Consider the following 18,873-nt stretch of genomic DNA (forward strand, 5'->3'; position numbering starts at 1 on the left):
CCTATTTACGTGAATGAACTGGAAAAAAAAAAACTGATGGATAAACAGAGGCAATGATAAATTTTAAAGTAAAAATAAATTTTATGTAATCTTTAAAAATGATTCAGAAATTATTTGAATGTTTATTTTGTGCTAAACTTATTTTAGGAAAAGACTGCCTTGTTGTTGTTAAGTCACTAAGTTGTGTCTAATTCTTTGCAACTCCATGGACAGCAGCACACCAGGTTTTCCTTAACTATCTTCCAGAATTTGCTCAAACTCATGTATATTGAGTCAGTGATGCCATTCAACCATCTTATCCTCTGTTAATGTCATCTCCTCCTGCCCTAAATCTTTCCCAATATCAGGATCTTTTCCAGTGAGTCATTTCTTCACATCAGGTGGCCAAAGTGTTGGAGCTTCAGCTTCAGCATCAGTCCTTCCAATGAATAACCAGGGTTGATTTCCTTTAGGATGGACTGGTTGGATCTCCTTGCAGTCCAAGTGACTCTCAAGAATCTTCTCCATTACCACAGTTCAAAAGCATCAGCTCTTGGGGGGCTCAGCCTTCTTGATAGTCCAATTCCCACATCCATACATGACTACTGGAAAATCCATAGCTTTGACTATATGGACTTCTGTCAGCAAAGTGACGTCTCTGCTTCTTAATATGCTGTCTAGGTTGGTCATAGCTTTTCTTCCAAGGAGTAAGCGTCTTCTAAATTTCATGGCTGCAGTCACTGTCCACAGTTGCAGTGGAGTCCAGGAAAATAAAATCTGCCACTTTTTCCCCATCTATTTGCCATGAAGTAATGGGACTGGACGCCATGTTCCTAGTTTTTTGAATGTTGAGTTTTAGATTTTCATAGAAAAGCCTATTTGGGGAAAATTTTTAAGATTTAAAAATAAGAATCTTATAAGTACCCAAGACTCTTCAGGTAACAATAAAGCAACATTCACCAAGCTTTTAAGGACATGTTATTATTTAATAGAAGGGCATTTTTCAAATATGCCAGAACTAATGAAATGTAGCCGCTCTATGAATAAGCTATTTCAAGACACATTCTAGAGCAAGAGATGATCAAAAGAAAAAATTCAAACATAAGGAAGTTGCAGTTGGAAGAGACTGGCAATAAGTACTGAAAACATTTCATTTGTAGAGATGAGACTTGGTAATTGGTGTAAATACATTTATACCAAGAAAAAATAGACAAAAATATGAATAAACAAGCCCCAAAGAAATACAAATGGCTGATAAAACATGAAAGATGATCACCTTCACCACTGATCAGAGAGATAAAAGTTAAAACCACAAAGAAATACCACTTTCCATGGATAAACAACAAGGTCCTAATGTATAGCACAGAAAATTATATTAACCATATATAAACCATAATGGAAAAAAATATAAAAACAGAATGTATATATGTATATAACCAAGTCACTTTGCTGTACAGCAGAGATTGGCACAACATTGTAAATCAATTATACTTTAAATTTTTCTAATTTAATAAAAAGAAATACCACTATCCAACCTATAATATTAACTTAAAAGGACACTTTTTAAATACTGACAGAAGAACCAGCTTGACAGAGGAAACTACTGGCCAAAGTTGGAACAGTTTTAGTATCAAAATAACAATGACTGTAATTAACTGAAAAACACTGACTATACAAGATCTTGAGTTCATATGATACTCAAGAAAAATAAAGTAAGGGAATGAAACAAGCAAGCAAGCAAAGAAGATAAATTTTGCAGGTAACCATTACACCAAGTTCTTTCTCTGAAAGGGACAGGAACATTTTTCCTTTGCAACAGTAATTACATCTCAGTGTACCTAATATTCCCAGTTGATGAGGAAAAGCACTTCTTTCAAGAAAAATGTCAGTTATAAAAGTAGACAGAATTGGAAAATCACAATTTACAGTCCCTTGGTGGCTGAGACGGTAAAGCGTCTGCCTGCAATACAGGAGACCTGGATTCGATCCCTGGGTCGGGAAGATCCTCTGGAGAAGGAGATGGCAACGCACTCCGGTATTCTTGCCTGGAAAATCCCATGGATGGAGCCTGGTAGGCTACAGTCCCTGTGGTCGCAAAGAGTCGGACACGACTGAGCAGCTTCACTTCACTTCAAGGACACAATTAAGCCCAAGAATTACCAACAGATGCTAAAAACACCAGGTAAAAGGTTGGATAGTCACCTGGTGGCAAAATTATCACCTCACAGATCATTAGCTGGTTCCAAGGTGATAGTCACTACAAACACCCTGTGATCAATCTCAACATCACAAACAATGGAATAACCCCAGAGCTTCATTATGTGGCTCCTAGTTACATCATTATGTGATACAGTGTTCAACCTGAATTTAACTAAGCCTTTAGATTCAACTTCCAATAACAGAAAATTATCAGGGTTATTTTTAAATGATAATAAGAAAAATCCAGAAATTAGGACATTCTAGGGAAGAAGCACAATCTGGAATCAAGATTGCCAGGAGAAATATCAATCACCTCAGATATGCAGATGACACCACCCTTATGGCAGAAAGTGAAGAGGAACTAAAAAGCCTCTTGATGAAAGTGAAAGAGGAGAGTGAAAAAGTTGACTTAAAACTCTACATTCAGAAAATGAAGATCATGGCATTTGGTCCCATCATTTCATGGGAAATAGACGGGGAAACAGTAGAAACAGTGTCAGACTTTATTTTGGGGGGCTCCAAAATCACTGCAGATGGTGATTGCAGCCATGAAATTAAAAGACGCTTACTACTTGGAAGGAAAGTTATGACCAACTTAGATAGTATATTCAAAAGCAGAGACATTATTTTGCCAACAAAGGTCTGTCTAGTCAAGGCTATGATTTTTCCAGTGGTCATGTATGGATGTGAGAGTTGGACTGTGAAGAAGGCTGAACGCCAAAGAATTGATGCTTTTGAACTGAGGTGTTGGAGAAGACTTTTGAGAGTCCCTTGGACTGCAAGGAGATCCAACCAGTCCATTCTAAAGAAGATCAGTCCTGGGTGTTCTTTGGAAGGAATGATGCTAAAGCTGAAACTCCAATACTTTGGCCACCTCATGTGAAGACTTGACTCATTGGAAAAGACTCTGATGCTGGCAGGGAATGGGGGCAGGAGAAGGGGATGACAGAGGATGAGATGGCTGGATGGCATCACCGACTCGATGGACGTGAGTTTGAGTGAACTCCAGGAGTTGGTGATGGACAGGGAGGCCAGGTGTGCTGCGATTCATGGGGTCTCAAAGAGTTGGACATGACTGAGTGACTGAACTGAATTGAGGGAACAACTGCGGAGAAGGCAAAGGCAACACACTCCAGCCGTCCATGGGGTCGCTAAGAGCCAGACACGACTGAGTGACTTCACTTTCACTTTTTACTTTCATGCATTGGAGAAGGAAATGTCAACCCACTCCAGTATTCTTGCCTGGAGGATCCCAGGGACAGGGGAGCCTGGTGGGCTGCCATCTATTGGGGTCACACAGAGTCGGACACAACTGAAGTGACTTAGCAGCAGTGGCAGCAGGGAGCAACTGACCTGTCTTTCCAAGTGGTGTCATAGGAAAATAAAAAGCTGGAGGGAAGACTTCCTAGTGGTCTAGTGGTTAAGAGTTCATGTGCTAATGCAGAGGAAGTGGGTTCAATCCCTGGACAGGGAACCAAGATTCCACATGCCTGACACAGTCAAATGAATGTGTGTGTGTGTGTGTGTGTGTGTTTTAATTGGGGGTATGAGAAAGATAAAGAGGGACAGGAAAAGGAGTGTCTGTTTTAGATTAAAGTACACTTCAGAAGCCCAACAAACAAATGCAATCAGAGTTCCTGATTGGATTCTAATATGAACAAAGTTGCTGCAAAGACATTTTGGGGCCAAGTTTGTGTTGATATTAACTGTGGTTCTGTAGGGAAGAATTCCTATTTAGATACGCATATCGAAAAAAAAGATCTTCACGACCCAGATAATCATGATGATGTGGTCACTAATCTAGAGCCAGACATCTTGGAAAGTGAAGTCAAGTGGGCCTTAGAAAGCATCACTATGAACAAAGCTAGTGGAGGTGATGGAATTCCAGTGGAGCTATTTCAAATCCTGAAAGATGATGCTGTAAAAGTGCATCACTCAATACACCAGCAAATTTGGACAACTCAGCAGTGGCCACAGGACTGGAAAAGGTCAGTTTTCATTCCAATTCCAAAGAAAGGCAATGCCAAAGAATGCTCAAACTACCACACAATTGCACTCATCTCACATGCTAATAAAGTAATGCTCAAAATTCTCCAAGGCAGGCTTCAGCAATACGTGAACTCCCTGATGTTCAAGCTGGTTTTAGAAAAGGCAGAGGAACCAGAGATCAAATTGCCAACATCCACTGGATCATGGAAAAAGCAAGAGAGTTCCAGAAAAACATTTATTTCTGCTTTATTGACTATGCCAAAGCCTTTGACTGTGTGGATCACAATCAACTGTGGAAAATTCTTCAAAAGATGGGAATACCAGACCACCTGACCTGCCTCTTGAGAAATCTCTATGCAGGTCAGGAAGCAACAGTAAGAACTGGACATGGAACAACAGACTGGTTCCAAATATGAAAAGGAGTGCATCAAGGCTATATATTGTCACCAAGCTTATTTAACTTATATGCAGAGTACATCATGAGAAACTCTGGACTGGAGGAAACACAAGCTGGAATCAAGATTGCCAGGAGAAATATCAATAACCTCAGATATGCAGATGACACCACCTGGAGAAAGATATGGCAGAAAGTGAAGAGGAACTAAAAAGCCTCTTGATGAAAGTGAAAAAGGAGAGCGAAAAAGTTGGCTTAAAGCTCAACATTCAGAAAACGAAGATCATGGCATCTGGTCCCATCACTTCATGGGAAATAGATGGGGAAACAGTGGAAACAGTGTCAGACTTAATTTTTTTGGACTCCAAAATCACTGCAGATGGTGATTGCAGCCATGAAATTAAAAGACACTTACTCCTTGGAAGAAAAGTTATGACCAACCTAGATAGTATATTCAAAAGCAGAGACATTGCTTTGCCGACTAAGGTCCGTCTAATCAAGGCTATGGTTTTTCCAGTAGTCATGTATGGATGTGAGAGTTGGACTGTGAAGAAGGCTGAGCGCTGAAGAATTGATGCTTTTGAACTGAGGTGTTGGAGAAGACTCTTGCGAGTCCCTTGGACTGCAAGGAGATCCAATCAGTCCAGTCTGAAGGAGATCACCCTGGGATTTCTTTGGAAGGAATGATGCTAAAGCTGAAGATCCAGTACTTTGGCCACCTCATGAGAAGACTTGACTCATTGGAAAAGACTCTGATGCTGGGGAGGGATTGGGGGCAGGAGGAGAAGGGGACAACCGAGGATGAGATGGCTGGATGGCATCACGGACTCGATGGACGTGAGTCTGAGTGAACTCCGGGAGATGGTGAACAGGGAGGCCTGGCGTGCTGCGATTCATAGAGTGGCAAAGAGTCGGAAACGACTGAGCAACTGAACTGAACTGATATCGAAACATTTAGGAGTGAGGTGGGGATGGGGGGGAGGGAATTGGAGGAAGGCAGTCAAAAGTTACAAACTTCCAGTTACAAGATAACAAAGTACTAGAGAAGTAATGTACAACGTGATAACTACAATTAATACTGCTGCATGTTATATATGAAAGTTGCTAAGAAAGTAAATCCTGAGTTCTCACCAAAAGAAAATTTATTTTCTATTTTATAAAATTTGTTTAAATGTGAGATCATAGATGGTTAATAACCTTATTCTAATAATCACTTCATAATGTATGTAAATCAAATCATGCTGTACATCTTAAACTTACAGTGCTATTTATCAATTGTATTTCAACAAAACTGGAAGAAAAAATAATAGGAGTGAGATATTTAGGAGTCTATATTTATTTTTAAAAACTTCTACTTAAAAAAAGTGAAACATGACAAATGTTAAAATAATTATTAAATCTAAGTGGTAAGTTTATGGCATCTGCTACTCTATTCTCTCTACTTTCCTGTACATTTATAATTTTCATAGTAAGGATAAAAAGTATTTTCAATATCTAGCATTTGTGAGAGTTTAACGAAATAGACCATCCCATACACATTACTTGGAGAAGGCAATGGCAACCCACCCCAGTGTTCTTGCCTGGAGAATCCCAGGGACGGGGTAGCCTGGTGGGCTGCCATCTATGGGGTTGCACAGAGTCGGACACGGCTGAAGTGACTTAGCAGCAGCAGCAGCATACACATTATTGGTTAGAGTATAAACTGGTATAACATTCTTAGGGGACAACTTGGAACACATAAATTTATTTATTTGTTACTGAAGTATAGATGTTTTCAGTTCAGTCACTCAGTTCAGTTCAGTCGTTCAGTCATGTCCAACTCTTTGCGACCCCATGAATCGCAGCACACCAGGCCTCCCTGTCCATCACCAACTCCCGGAGTCACTCAAACTCACGTCCAGCAAGTCGGTGATGCCATCCAGCCATCTCATCCTCTGTCATCCCCTTCTCCTCCTGCCCCCAATCCCTCCCAGCATCAGAGTCTTTTCCAATGAGTCAAGTCTTCTCATGAGGTGGCCAAAGTATTGGAGTTTCAGCTTTAGCATCATTCTTTCCAAAGAAATCCCAGGACTGATCTCCTTCAGACTGGACTGGTTGGATCTCCTTGCAGTCCAAGGGACTCTCAAGAGTCTTCTCCAACACCACAGTTCAAAAGCAGCAATTCTTCGGCACTCAGCTTTCTTCACAGTCCAACTCTCACATCCATACATGACCACTGGAAAAATCATAGCCTTGACTAGACAGACCTTTGCTGGCAAATTAATGTCTCTGCTTTTGAATATGCTGTCTAGGTTGGTCATAACTTTCCTTCCAAAGAGTAAGCGTCTTTTAATTTCATGGCTGCAGTCACCATCTGCAGTGATTTTGGAACCCCCCGAAATAAAGTCTGACACTGTTTCCACTGTTTCCCCATCTATTTCCCATGAAGTGATGGGACCAGATGCTATGATCTTCGTTTTCTGAACGTTGAGCTTTAAGCCAACTTTTTCACTCTCCTCTTTCACTTTCATCAAGAGGCTTTTTAGTTCCTCTTCACTTTCTGCCATAAGGGTGGTGTCATCTACATATCTGAGGTTATTGATATTTCTCCCAGCAATCTTGATTCCAGCTTGTGCTTCTTCCAGCCCAGAGTTTCTCATGATGTACTCTGCATAGAAGTTTAATAAGCAGGGTGACAATATACAGCCTTGACATACTCCTTTTCCTATTTGGAACCAGTCTGTTGTTCCATGTCCAGTTCTAACTGTTGCTTCCTGACCTGCATATAGGTTTCTCAAGAGGCAGGTCAGGTGGTCTGGTATGCCCATCTCTTTCAGAATTTTCCACAGTTGATTGTGATCCACACAGTCAAAGGCTTTGGCATAGTCAATAAAGCAGAAATAGATGTTTTTCTGGAACTCTCTTGCTTTTCTGATGATCCAGCAGATGTTGGCAATTTGATCTCTGGTTCCTCTGCCTTTTCTAAAACCAGTGTGAACATCTGGAAGTTCATGGTTCACGTATTGCCGAAGCCTGGCTTGGAGAATTTTGAGCATTACTTTACTAGCATGTGAGATGAGTGCCACTGTGCGGTAGTTTGAGCATTCTTTTGCATTGCCTTTCTTTGGAATTGGAATGAAAACTGACCTTTTCCAGTCCTGTGGCCACTACTGAGTTTTCCAAATTTGCTGGCATATTGAGTGTAGCACTTTCACAGCATCATCTTTCAGGATTTGAAATAGCTCCACTGGAATTCCATCACCTCCACTAGCTTTGTTCGTAGTGATGCTTTCTAAGGCCCACTTGACTTCACTTTCCAAGATGTCTGGCTCTAGATTAGTGATCACATCATCATGATTATCTTAGTCGTGAAGATCTTTTTTGTACAGTTCTTCTGTGTATTCTTGCCACCTCTTCTTAATAATTTTGGCTTCTGTTAGGTCCATACCATTTCTGTCCTTTATTGAGCCCATTTTTGCATGAAATGTTCCCTTGGTATCTCTAATTTTCTTGAAGAGATCTCTAGTCTTTCCCATTCTGTTCTTTTCCTCTATTGCTTTGCATTGATCACTGAGGAAGACTTTCTTGTCTCTCCTTGCTCTTCTTTGGAATTCTGCATTCAGATGCTTATATCTTTCCTTTTCTCCTTTGCTTTCCACTTCTCTTCTTTTCACAGCTATTTGTAAGGCCTCCTCAGACAGCCATTTTGCTTTTTTGCATTTCTTTTCCACGGGGATGGTCTTGATCCCTGTCTCCTGTACAATGTCACAAACCTCCGTCCATAGTTCTTCAGGCACTCAATCTATCAGATCTAAGCCCTTAAGTCTATTTCTCACTTCCACTGTATAATCATAAAGGATTTGATTTAGGTCATACCTGAATGATCTAGCAGTTTTCCCTACTTTCTTCAATTTCAGTCTGAATTTGGCAATAAGGAGTTCATGATCTGAGCCACAGTCAGCTACTGGTCTTGTTTTTGTTGACTGTATAGAGCTTCTCCATCTTGGCTGCAAAGAATATAATCAGTCTGATTTCAGTGTTGACCATCTGGTGATGTCCATGTGTAGAGTCTTCTCCTGTGTTGTTGGAAGAGGCTGTTTGCTATGACCAGTGTGTTCTCTTGGCAAAACTCTATTAGCCTTTGCCCTGCTTCATTCCGCATTCCAAGGCCAAATTTGCCTGTTACTCCAGGTGTTTCTTGACTTCCTACATTTGCATTCCTGTCCCCTATAATGAAAAGGCCATCTTTTTGGGTGTTAGTTCTAACAGTGTTGTATTACTTTCATGTGTACAACAAAGTGATTCAGTTATACATATATGTATAGATTAGATTATTTTTCTAGATTTTTTTCCATTATAGGTTATTAGAAGATATTGAGTATAGTTCCCTGTGTTATACAATAGCTTATTGTTGGCTATCTATTTCATCTATAGTAGTTTGTATCTGCTAATCTCAAACTCCTAATTTATCTCTTCCCCCTTTCCTCTTTGGTAACCATAAGCGTGTTTTTAATGTCTGTGAGTCTACTTCTGTTTTGTAAACAAGTTCATTTGTATACTTTTTTTTAGATTCCACATATAAGTGATATCATATTTGTCTTTATCTGATAAATTTAACTTTTAAATATACATACCTTTTGACATAGTAATCCCATCTTTAAGAATTTATTAATAACTAGTGATACAAGTATAGAGGATATAGGTATAAGGGTATTTATTATAAGCATTATTTATAACATAAACATATTTGTGACAACAGTGAAGTGGTTAAATATATTCTGACAAATATTACATACTATTTATGATAAAGAATGCCATATTACTGTTAAAAAGAACAAAGTAGGTGCATATTTACTATATTGGTTTGCTAGGGCTGCCTTAAAAAAGTAACAGATTAAGTGGGAGGCTTAAAGAATAGAGGTTTATTTTCTTGCAGTTCTGGAGGCTAGAAACCTGAAACAGCGTGTCAACAAGGCCTCTCTCCTTGGCTTGTAAATGGCTGTCTTTTCATGTGCCTTCATGTGGTCTTTCCTCTGTATCATCTGTGTCCAAATTTTCTCTTCTTATAAGGACATCAGTCATATTGGAGTAGGGACCACACTAACAACTTTATTCGCACTTAACTTTGTCTTTAAACTCTATTTCCTGGACCTTCCTGGTGGTACAGTGGATAAGAATTTGCCTGCCAATGCAAGAAACAAGGGTTCAATCCCTGGTCTAGGAAGATTCCACATGCTACGGGGCAACTAAGTCCATGTGCCACAACTACTGAGCCTGCTCTTTAGGACCTGCGAGCTGCAGCTGCTGAGTCCATATGCTGCCCATGCAACTCGAGCCTGTGCCCCACAGCCAAAAAAAGCCATTGCAATGAGAAGCCCGTGCACCACAAGGAAGAGAAGCCCCCACTCGCCGCAACTAGAGAAAAGCCGTGCACAGCAACACTCAGAGCAACCAAAAATAAAAACAAACAAACAAATAAAAACAGCCTATCTCCCAACACAGTCACATTCTTAGGTGCTGGAAACTAGAACTTCAACATATAAAATCTGGGAGACACAATTCAGTCCATAACATTAGTAACATAGAAAGATGTTCATGATTTTTTAGGTTAAAAAAAAATTTGAGCAGAATAGCACATGCGGTACAATCCTGCTTTTTTCAAACTTAAACACTAAAAACAAACCTCTGGTACATGCTTATATGCAGTTTGGGGTACATTGCAAACATTCTGGAAGGATGGATACCCAGCTGTTAATAATGGTGCCTGGAGAATAAAACTTGAGTTAGGAATGGGCAGGAGGGACAGATTTTCACTCTCTCTCTCTCTCTCTCTCTCTCTCTCTTTTTTTTTTTTTTACAAACATGGGTTACATTTGTAATTGGAAAATTTGAGTTTAAAAAATAGAGATACAGGGTAGACCCCTGATCAAAGGAAAACATGTTTCCTTGAAAGAAAGTGTCCTTATTGAAATGAGGGTTGGGGACTGGCATTCAATCCAAGGTAGATTGACAAAGACAGGAAAATGGGAAGAAAAACAACTAAAACTGAGGTGAATTTAAAATAACAACATAAAAGAGAATTGAAAAGTATTTTTCTGATATTGACTTTGATAATTACATAAAGGTTTAAAGCTGTGTTTGAAACACTGTAGGATTTCATTGAACTAGTAGAATTAAAAGCAGAGTTTTCCTTTCTTCCGAAGTACTGCAGTAGATAAGAGCAAACAAAGCACTCTATAAGAGGGAAAAAAAAAAGGAAAGAAGGAAAATAAGTACTTGAAAATTAAATACATAAACAAAGAAGAAAATTAAGAGATAAGAGTTTTGGTAATCAATGTGAATAAGAGTTAAATTTACTGACTCCTATGCGCCTGGCTCTGAGCTAAGGACTTTGCCCTGTGAAGATGACAGAATCTGCCTGCAATTCTTTTCTGGCTTTTTTATTTGAAACAAAGCTGAGCCTTAAAGAGAATTCTATGCAGCCAGCAACAAGTATCTTGGTAAGAAAACTTGAGGAAAGGAGATTTTCTATATCCCAGCCTGGCAAGATTCCCTAAACTGTTGGGAAGATGTAGGAAGAGGTAGGAAGAATGAGCTCCGTGGTGCTTCTGGGATGAGACCACCAGCCCGCCCAATGAGCCTGAGATGAGAACTGGAGGTAGGAGAAACCCTTGAGGCACAGGTGCCAAAAGGACCAGAAGGTGTATTTACCACAGCCCAGGGCCAGATGTACACAGTCTGCCATAACTCCCTGAATCCTTAAGTCTCAAGAAGTGGGAAGAGAGAGACTCAGGATGCCCAAGATTGACTTTACCTGCCAGCTCAGAGGAATGAGGGGCTCAGGGTCAGAAATTCTGTCTTAGAAAATAAAGTGACATTTCTTGCATATCTGAACTTTTGGATAGAGATTCATACTGGCTATACATGCTCTTCTCATTTAATTCTCTTGTAATTCTATTAACTTCATTTTACAGATGAGGAAAGGGCTTTTTAAGGTTAATTTCTCTCTGGTCACAAAACTAGTAAGTAGCAAAACTAGAATTCAAATTTGGGTTTCCCTCACACTGAAACCAATGCTCGCTATTACCATATGCTGCTTTGGATAGGTTTTGCCTTCTCTCTCCCACCTGGACCCAATGCCTACTTCCAAATCTTGCTCATTTAATTAAGGGCATTCTCTATTCCAAGAAGTCACTTTTGAGCATTCCTGCCCTCAAGTTTAGGCAGCCTGCTGTAGGCCTCCCTAAATCCCCTGACCCCATCTTATCACAGACCATACCACATTTGATCTTGTGTAAGTGTGTTCTCCTTCAGGAGACTGTGAACTCTCCAGAGAGGAATGAAATAGTTCCTGTGCCTGACACATAGTAGACTTTTTAGTTCTATAACACGAGAATATCACTTCTTTTTGATTGTTTCCTCACTAAACTTTGAAATTCATAAAATTAAAGAATACATCTGGTTTTATGCATGATTAAATCACTGGAGTCTGACACAGAGTTTGGCAGAGTCAGTTCAGTTCAGTTCATCAGCTATGTCCAACTCTTTGCGACCCCATGGACTGCAGTATGCCAGGCTTCCCTGTTTATCACCAACTCCCGGAGCCTGCTCAAACTCATGTCCATTGAGTTGGTGATGCCATCCAACCATCTCATCCTCTGTTGTCCCCTTCTCCTCCCACCTTCAATCTTTCCCAGCATCAGGGTCTTTTCAAATGTGTCAGTTCTTTGCATTAGGTGGCTGAAGTATTGGAGTTTCAGCATCAGTCATTCCAATGAATATTCAGGACTGATTTCCTTTACGATGGACAGGTTGGATCTCCTCACTGTCCAAGGGACTCTCAAGAGTCTTCTCCAACACCACAGTTCAAAAACATCGATTCTTCAGTGCTCAGCTTTCTTTATAGTCCAACTCTCACATCCATACGTCACTACTGGAGAAACAATAGCTTTGACTAGACGGACCTTTGTTGACAAAGTAATGTCTCTGTTTTTTAATATACTGTCTGGGCTGGCCATAACTTTTCTTCCAAGGAGTAAGCATCTTTTAATCTCATGGCTGCAGTGACCATCTGCAGTGATTTTGGAGCCCCAAAAAATAAAGTCTGTCACTGTTTCCATTGTTTCCCCATCTATTTGCCATGAAGTGATGAGACTAGATGCCATGATCTTAGTTTTCTGAATGTTGAGCTTTACGCCAGCATTTTCACTCTCCTCTTTCATTTTCATCAAGAGACTCTTTAGTTCTTCTTCACTTTCTTCCATAAGTGTGGTGTCATCTGCATATCTGAGGTTATTGATATTTCCCCTGGCAATCTTGATTCTAGCTGTGCTTCATCCAGTCCAGCATATCCTTTTTTTTAAAGAGGGAAATAAAGTTTATTAGAGTGGGAGATGCTGTTAGAACATTGGGCCAGCTCAAGGGAGAACCAATCTCGAATAGGGGTCCTTAGTTCACTTTTATACTCAGGGTACAAGGAGTGGGATAGGGGTCTTGTGGGTCATTTGCTAATTGGATGAGGCATGCATACCAGGTGGAGGGAAGAGTAAAGCACCTTCTCCCTATGAGGTAGGAGGGGAGACAAGTTATACTGCTCAGGAAGACCTGAAATCCGTTAATAGTTAGAACATGGGGGAGAGAAGGACAGTGAGCATCTGGTTTATCTGTTCCTGCATTCCAAGACCCTCCTTGGTTTCATCTGCTCTTTTGCCCTTGGGTCACCACATTCTGTCCTCTCTTTATTTTTAGGGCCAACTCTTTGGCCCCTGTTGATACCCTGCTCATGTCTAACTATCTACCTATTTACCTTCTCAGACATTTGAGAACCCAGTCTCAAAGAAAAAGGGACGATGACCACTCTGTCAGTCCAGCATTTCTCATGATGTACTCTGCATATAAGTTAAATAAGAAGGGTGACAATATACAGCCTTGACATACTCCTTTACCTCTTTGGAACCAGTCTATTGTTCCATGTCCAGTTCTTTGCTTCCTGACTTGCATACAGATTTCCCAGGAGGCAGGTCAGGTGGTCTGCTATTCCCATCTCTTGAAGAATTTTCTACAGTTTGTGGTGATCCACACAGTCAAAGGCTTTGGCATAGTCAATAAAGCAGAAATAGATGTTTTTCTGGAACTCTCTTGCTTTTTTGATGATCCAGCAAATGTTGGCAATTTGATCTCTGGTTCCTCTGCCTTTACTAAATCCAGCTTGAACATCTGGAGGTTCACATACTGTTGAAGCCTGGCTTGGAGAAGTTTGAGCATTACTTTACTAGCATGTGAGATGAGTGCAATTGTGCGGTAGTTTGAACATTCTTTGGCATTGCCTTTCTTTGGGATTGGAATAAAAACTGACCTCCTCTAGTCCTGTGGCCACTGCTGAGTTTTCCAAATTTGCTGGCATATTGAGTGCAGCACTTTCACAGCATCATCTTTTAGGATTTGAAATAGCTCAACTGGAATTCCATCACCTCCACTGGCTTTGTTCACAGTGATGCTTCCTAAGGCCCACTTGACTCTGCATTCCAGGATGTCTGGCTCTAGGTAAGTGATCACACCATCATGGTTATCTGGGTCATGAAAATCTTTTTTGTATAGTTCTTCTGTGTATTCTTGCCACCTCTTCTTAATATCTTCTGCTTCTGTTAGGTCCATACCATTTCTGTCCTTTTTTGTGCCCATTTTTGCATGAAATGTTCCCTTGGTATCTCTAATTTTCTTGAAGAGATCTCTAGTCTTTCCCATTCTATTGTTTTCCTTTATTTCTTTGCATTGATCATGGAGGAAGGCTTTCTGCTCTCTCCTTGCTATTCTTTGGAACTCTGCATTCAAATGGGTATATCTTTCCTTTTCTCCTTTGCCTTTCACTTCTCTTCTTTTCACAGCTATTTGTAAGGCCTCCTCAGACAACCGTTTTGCCTTTTGCATTTCTTTCTCTTGGGGATGGTCTTGATCACTGCCTCCTGTACAATGTCACACACCTCCGTCTATAGTTCTTCAGGCACTCTGTCTATCAGATCCTTTGAATCTATTTGTCACTTTCACTGTATAATTCTAAGGGATTTGATTTAGGTCATACCTGAATGGTCTAGTGGTTTTCCCTACTTTCCTCAATTTCAGTCTGAATTTGGCAATAAGGAGTTCATGATCTGAGCCACAGTCAGCTCCTGGACTTGTTTTTGCTGATTGTATAGAGCTTCTCCATCTTTGGGTGCAAAAAATATAATCAATCTGATTTCGGTGTTGACCATCTGGTGATGTCCATGTGTAGTGTCTTCTTGTGTTGTTGGAAGAGGATGTTTGCTACGACCAGTGCATTCTCTCGGTGAAACTCTATTAGCCTTTGCCCTGCTTCATTTTGTACTCCAAGGCCAAATGTGCCTGTTACTCCAGGTATTTCTTGACTCCTACTTTTGCATTCCAGTCCCTTATAATGAAAAGGACATGTTTTTGGGGTGTTAGTTCTAGAAGGTCTTATGGGTCTTCATAGAACCATTCAACTTCAGCTTCTCCAGCATTACTGGTTGGGCGACAGACTTGGATTACTCTGATATTGAATGGTTTGACTGAGATCATTCTGTCATTTTTGAGATTGCATCCAAGTAGTGCATTTTGGACTCTTTTGTTGACTATGAGGGCTACTCATTTCTTCTGAGGGATTCTTGCCCACAGTAGTAGAGATAATGGTCATGTGAGTTAAATTCACCCATTCTAGTCCATTTTAGTTCACTGATTCCTACAATGTTGATGTTCACTCTTGCCATCCCCTGTCTGATCACTTCCAATTTGGCTTGATTTCATGGCCCTAACGTTCTAGCTTCCTATGTAATATTGTTCTTTACAGCATCGGACTTTACTTCTATCACCAGTCACATCCACAACTGGTGTTTTTGTTTTGGCTCTGTCTCTTCATTCTTTCTGGAGTGATTTCTCCACTGATCTCCAGTAGCATATTAGGCACCTACCAACCTGGGGAGTTCATCTTTCAGTGTCCTATCTTTTTGCCTTTTCATACTGTTCAAGGCAAGAATACTGAAGTGGTTTGCCATTCCCTTCTCCAGTGGACCACGTTTTGTCAGAACTCTCCACCATGACCTATCTAACTTGCGGTGGCACGGATTAGGTTTTCAATAAATAGTTTTTAATAAATGAGTCTATCTTCTCTATGTATTGTTACATTCCAAGAAAAAGCAGCTTCTTAACATTCCTTTCCTTGTAACCAATTTAGTGTTTTAAATTAACTTTTTAAAATTTGTCATCATTTTCCCATTTTCATCCTCATTCGCATGAAACATGATCTCCACTGTTTGAACACATGTGATTTTGATTCAGCTGTGTATTTATCCCTATATTGCAGGCTACCAGCCTACCAATTTCCCATACCTGACTGCTGTGCTGTGCTGTGTTTAGTCGCTCAGTCGTACCTCTTTGTGACCCCACGGACTGTAGCCCACCAGGCTCCTCTGTTCATGGGATTCTCCAGGCAAGAATACTGGAGCAGGTTGCCATGCCCTCCTCTACAGAATCTTCCCAACCCAAAGATTGAACCCAGGTCTCCCTCGTTGCAGAAGGATTCTTTACCATCTGAGCCACCAGGGAAGCCCTACCTGATTGCTAGAAGGTCATAAATCAGGGGGAGGTACTTCGAGGTGAACAGTTAGTCTCCAATTTACAAGCTCGCTTCACTCCCAGGTAATTATAAAGGCACACGTTCGTAGGTGTGACCTTCTCACAGCATAATCGCCTCAAGGAATAGATTGATTACATATAAGTGATTAAAATAAAGGTGTGGTATAATGGAAGAGTTAAAATAATATTTGCTAGGCAAGGTTGTGTAGTTTTTTAAAAATATATGACATAGGCTTTCACAAGATAAACAAGGAATACATGTTCCAAGTTACCTTCCAAGCAGTTAGCCTGGATAGCAGTTAGCCTGGATAGACAGTCCCACGGACAATGAAGGGAACCAAGCACTATTCCAGACCGGCGTTTGCAGCCCAAGCCTGCGCCTCTCTGTGCGGGGCCACTGAGCCTGCTGCAGCTGCTAAGTCGCCTCAGTCGAGTCCGACTCTGTGCGACCCCATAGACGGCAGCCCAACAGGCTCCTCCGTCCCTGGGATTCTCCAGGCAAGAATACTGGAGTGGGTTGCCATTTCCTTCTCCAATGCATGAAAATGAAAAGTGAAAGTGAAGTCGCTCAGTCGTGTCCGACTCTTAGCGACCCCATGGACTGCAGCCTACCAGGCTCTTCCGTCCACGGGATTCTCTAGGCTAGAGTACTGGAGTGGGATGCCATTGCCTCTTATCCGGACCTAAAGCAGGAGGGGGCGGGGTCGAGGGCGGGCCCAGGCCCCCCATGGGCGGGGCCGCAGCGGCCGAGGGGCAGGCTGGGAAGCGGCGCCATATTGGCGTCGGCCGCGCTGTATTGTCATAAATAGAGCCGGTTTTGTGGTGTTTTCACTACTCGGTTGGATGCCTCGGCTGTAGTAAGTGAGAGAGTGAGCGTGCAAGCGAGTTACAAGCAAGCGGAGGAAACTGGACAGGAGGAGAAGGGAAGAGCAAGAACAGGACTCCAGAGCGAAAGACAACTCGCCGGTGAGGGAGACGCAGGAAGCGATGAAAGAGATGTCTGCGTAAGTGGTGGGGGGCGGCGGTTGGGGGTGAGGCAGAACTGGGTGGGCTGCGGTGGCCTGCACGGACCCTGTTTCCGTTCCCTGCCTCTCGCGTCCTGCCCAGAGCTCTCGTGTAGTCTCCTTTCTCCCTCCCGACCGGTCGGCAAGGGCACCTCCCCTACACCCGGCGGCTCACCTGGCCAGACTCGGGGACTCTAGAAGTCCCCATCTGTTCCCTGGCTGCCCTGTCTCCGAGGACGCCCCCAGACTAGGTTGCGGCGGGAGAAAGGCCCGTGTGTCTGTGGGGAAAAATTGTCGGTCACTCTCCTGCCCCCAGCGCTGTCTGAGCCGGTCTCAGCTCCTGTCTGCATTGGCGCAAATACCATCCCCCTACCTCCCCCGCCTCCCTTCCTGACCGGCTGTCTCCAGGTCTTCTGGAGTGCATTCACCCCTATCCCAGCCCATGGGTTTCTCTTTTTAGTCAAGCTTTGGTTTTTTCACCCTTCCCTCATCTCCCCACCTATCCACAGTACATCTGCCAGTCTATACCTCCTGGTCATACTTTGATAAGTCAGAAACAGTGTCGGTGCTTGGCAAGATTTTGTTGTAACTTCTTACATTTTGGTTTATTAGGAAATAATTTAAACATACAGAAAAATGCCGAAAATAACATAACAGCATCATTTACGTAGCCATCTCCCAAAGCATAACGTTCCGTGTGTGTGTGTGTGTGTGTGTGTGTGTGTACACATATCTTTAGTTAAAAGAAACTGAACATACTGAATACATATGAAGGAATTCTGTTATCTCCTCCTCTAGACCCACTCACCTCCCTGCCTGGAGTTCCCCACAGTTCTGAATTTGATGCTTATGCGGCATATTTTTTTTTAAATGCTATTACTGCATATGTGTATGTCCATAATCTGCATTGTTTTACCTGTTTTTAAACTTTATATGACTAGTACCACACTTGTTATTCAACAACTTCTTTAGCACAACATATCTTTTGAGATTTGTCCATGATAGTATTTTTCAGCTCTAATTAATTCACACTAATACTGTATTGTTTTCTTTTGTAGAGATACATTCTGATTTAGTCCATTTCCTGTTAGTGAGTGTTTTAGGTTTTTTCTAAGTTTTCTTTATTTTTTTTAATGTCACAGTGTGGTAGTGAACATTTTTGTACATGTCTCTTTGTGCACTTATCCTAGAATTTTTCGAGTGTTTACTTCTCCAGGGATTGTGTCACTTGCTTTTGTTTTCCTGTCTAGATGAGAGAGGTTCAGAACCGTGGATTTGGAATTTTAATGCTAGTAGGGACCTTGATAGCCAGCATTTTCAGCACAGAGATAAGAAAGTGGGACTCAAGATCATAGTTGGTATCATAGACTTCACTTAGTGAAGAGAACAATTCAACTAGAGTCACAGAATGTTAGGACTATAAACTCTGATGGAAACAACGGATGTTAATAAGTTTCTCTGGAACACATCTAGTGATTTCTTTTTAAAAGCTAGAGTATTTCATAAGGACCTTCTAATGAAATAATTTGTTTTTTAATGAGGTTGGGGGCATTGTTTTTTACGTAGAGCTTTCTTTCAAGTGGCTGACTGCTTTTCAAAGGTGGTACTTGACTTAAGTCTGCAGGGTGTAGTCAAGGTGGCCCTGGCCCAGCTCCCATTCAGGCTCTTTGCATTTGAGCTGAGTGGTGTTGGCACAGTTGT

At 41.4% G+C, this 18,873-nt stretch overlaps 1 protein-coding gene across 4 annotated transcripts in view; it reads left to right on the top strand.

Moving 5' to 3' along the window:
* Positions 16,926-18,873, top strand: part of PAPOLG (poly(A) polymerase gamma) — a 32,252-nt gene continuing 30,304 nt past the window's right edge. For all 4 annotated transcript variants that reach the window (XM_005686633.3, XM_005686632.3, XM_018055281.1 and 1 more), the window contains exon 1: positions 16,926-17,172. In XM_005686633.3, the coding sequence (XP_005686690.1) occupies positions 17,156-17,172 (17 nt within the window). In that variant the 5' untranslated portion in view covers positions 16,926-17,155. The remainder of the gene's footprint in view (positions 17,173-18,873) is intronic.

This window comes from Capra hircus, chromosome 11, assembly GCF_001704415.2.
Source record: "Capra hircus breed San Clemente chromosome 11, ASM170441v1, whole genome shotgun sequence".
NCBI lineage: Eukaryota > Metazoa > Chordata > Mammalia > Artiodactyla > Bovidae > Capra > Capra hircus.